The 3,384-nt window shown below is 39.1% G+C and overlaps 1 protein-coding gene across 1 annotated transcript in view; it reads left to right on the top strand.

Annotated features, from left to right (window-relative positions):
- Positions 1-1,000: 1,000 nt before the first annotated feature.
- Positions 1,001-3,384, top strand: part of LIMA1 (LIM domain and actin binding 1) — a 22,810-nt gene continuing 20,426 nt past the window's right edge. Inside the window, exon 1 of the mRNA XM_009578814.1 lies at positions 1,001-1,119. Within this exon, the coding sequence (XP_009577109.1) occupies positions 1,001-1,119 (119 nt within the window). The remainder of the gene's footprint in view (positions 1,120-3,384) is intronic.

Genomic DNA, 3,384 nt, shown 5'->3' on the forward strand with positions numbered 1-3,384 from the left:
TGTAACTAATGGGCAAGTAGACCTGTACTCAGACTTCTAGAGTTCTGTGACCTAATAGTGAAAATCAGTTAAAGAAATTGATGGAAAATATGAGAAAGAGATCAGCCTGCCTGATGTTAGCTTTGTAGGATCAGTTAGTGCACTTGCTACAGGCATTGTGTGACATGAGACCAGGGATAAAAGAAAAGAGGAAAAAAGGAAAGGCGTTGCCCTACAAGCTTTATTTTTGTCTTATCAGAGAACTCTTTAAATTAATCTCCCCTCCTTTCCTCCTCCACAAAAGAAAATTAAGTATGTATAAAAAAAAAACCTGATACAGTCTTGTTGGCTTCTGTGGTGAAAAGCTGTACAAAACCTCCTCCCGTTTACAGCAGGACAGGATAGTTAAAACTATTCCTTTAAGTAACTGATAGCTATTGCAACATGAGGTTTACAGCTGCCTCCATGAACAGAAGACTTATTTCAGCTCACAGAGGAAACGGCTGCTGTGTTAAGAATGAATGCCACAAGAGTGAATGAAAAATGTTTGCATAGGAATTACATCCTCTTAGGTTTCATAACTCAAGCCTTCTTACATAAATGCCAGCGCATTTGGTTTAGAAACCAGAACAAGAGAGGGCATATTAGGGCTTCCTGGAGCCTGTGTGTGTATAGGAAATACAGAGCTTTACATTAGCATCCTCTTCAATCACAGCTTGCTTCTTACTGCGGTTCTGGCTTATGGCTTATCTCTTACCCCTTTATTGTGGCTAGTGTTTTTATCAAGAGCACCATCTCAATGGCATCTGCAGAGGAAATTGTAATTTTAATCCGATGCCTTTTTTTTAAGTCAGTTGATGGACAAGATCCTGAATGATCAGGACTTAAAGGCATTCGTATGCTGGGGGCACCTGAACGGTGACTTAGTATTGAATCGCTTTGTGAAACTACTTTTCTGCTCACATAATTCATATTGACTGACACTGTACCTTCTTCCTGAGCAGGTATTTGTGGTGATAAGATGGAGCCTTCCCCATTTAATAGAAGACAATGGACTTCACAGTCTTTGAAAATCACTGCGAAAGAGCTTTCTCTAGTCAACAAGAATAAGTCATCAGCTCTTCTGGAGAGGTTCTCCAAGTAAGTGCCAAACGCAAGCTGTGTGTGTAGGTTGACAGCTGGTACCTTGAACAATGACTGCTTCACTGACAGTTGTTTTGCTTCCTAAAAATAATATAGCTCTGTAGGCATTTAAGTTTCTGGTTTAATATGAGCTGGGCAAAAGTTTTTCTCGTTGCTGACAGTATATTGTTTCAGCAATCAGAATTATAATATCTTTTTTCTGCTGTCAGAAAATAAAGTAGAACGTTTTCTGTCAAACTACAAATTGCAATTTGTTTTTGAGGGCAGAATATTGGAATGTAGTTAGCTATTGCCATTAGGGTTTTACTTCATCAGAGATGGTCTTTAACTGCTTAAGCGTGAACTACGTAGGTTTCTCTGCTAACATGGCATTTCTTGCCTGGTACTATAAAAAGTAGCAGTAATGCTTTATCAGTTAATTGGAGACCAGTTAGAAATGGTAGTTCTGTCAACTGTGGGTGATAGATGTTACCCTCTAGTAAGAGTTCCGTCAGAGAATTTCACAGTAGCTATGTTCTTCACAGATGTCCCCTTCCAAATGTCTCACAAAACTTGTGTAGAAGAGGAATATTACCCTTCCCTTTTCTCTGAGAGATGGATGATGGGTTACAGTCAAATCATAAAGTAATATTTTATACACTGAGAAAGCTGAGTGGTGGTAGCCTGTACATGTTTTCTGGAAAAGCTTTTATTTCCTTAAGGAAATATATAGACTACAGCTTGGATTTTCAATGGAATTTGGGTAACCAAGTCTCCTAGGCTATTGCATTAATAGTGTGGCAAGGTTTTGGAGTATTTAAATCTTAAGTGCGGGAGAAACTTTATGGAGTCTATAGGGGAAGGATAATTGCAATCTGGACTTCACACAAACACAGCTCTCTAAGTTACTCTTCAAGTATTCTGCCCAAGGGAGAAACTGCTTGCTTTGACCGCTCTTGTTAAGGTAGTTTATTCACCCATTGACACTTGATTACAAAACCTGGTCATCTCGCTAAATGTTGATAATCCTTTGAAAAGGGCTTACTGGAAGTAATCCAAACTGTTATTCCTTAATCAAGTAGGGTCCCTCTACATAAGCAGTGTCAGTTCCTTGGAAAAACAGTCCTACTTACTGGTTTTGCCAACATCGACACTCACAGTGAGGAGCATAATTTTTCTAAACTGCTGTCCCCTAAATATTTCTATGTGAAAACATTTTTTTCATTCCATATAGTTTTTAGATTTTCAGTTTTGTCAGGTCAGAGACATGCAAATTGCAACAGCAGAGACTTAAACAGTGCGCTGTAGTGGGCTAACTTACGGAGTGAGTGCTGTCTGGGACTCTTCAATCCTTGTTTGTTTTCCAGCGTGGTACTTGACTTTCATCCCTGGTTGCTTCTTCCAGTATTGATCTTTCTTCCTCTATAAACTTACTTTCTCAGCATGTCTTGTTCAAATTTTGGAACCTTTATAGTACAGAGACATAGGTTAATTGATTAAAGAGGGCCAGCTACACTCCTTTAGCAGCTTTCAGTCTGTAGGGTAAATTCAGCTTGTAGACCATAAATAAGTAAGGGTACAATTTGTCTACTTGCTAGTGTAACAAGAGGAGAAATCTACATAGAAGCACACCATTCACAGCAGGGGAAAAAAAAAAAGATTGTTGTAAAGAAAAAAAGAGTAATAGAGCAGGTATCTGCACATAAGAGTTTTTTTCTTAGAAGGAACTGAGCCCATGATATACATTAGTTATTGGTTTGATACCAGCAATTATGTAAAGCTGATGACTATTATGATCTCATTTACTGCCTGTAACGTATTCACGGTTATATCAAAAGTAGAATTCCACAGATAAGACAGACAGAAACATCATTTGCCCAAGCAGATGTTGGGTGACGTTTCTTCCCTTTGAAAAGCAGAGCTCTACTTACAAATGGCAAAATTTGTCACATCTGACTAATTTGTGCATTTAAAAAGCAAAGTGCAATCACCTTGTGCGGTATAGTAATCAGCGCGGTCTGTGTGCTCCTAGCTGTGGATGTACTTATGCCCAGTGGAGTGGTGTGCAGATTGCTGGGCGTTTTCTATAGCTTCTTAAAGGACTTGATTCATGATCCAGGGTGGCTTATCTTCAGAGGGCTGTGATTACTGTTTCCACTGCTGGGATGGTTCAGCTGCTCATGAAGCAACTGCTGAATTGGTGCCGTTTACAACCCAGCATAGTAAAATAAACTGGCACTTATGTAGATTTTCTGCGTATGCCAAGCTCCAATTTGTTATGGT

Source organism: Fulmarus glacialis, unplaced genomic scaffold, assembly GCF_000690835.1.
Source record: "Fulmarus glacialis isolate BGI_N327 unplaced genomic scaffold, ASM69083v1 scaffold15075, whole genome shotgun sequence".
Lineage (NCBI taxonomy): Eukaryota > Metazoa > Chordata > Aves > Procellariiformes > Procellariidae > Fulmarus > Fulmarus glacialis.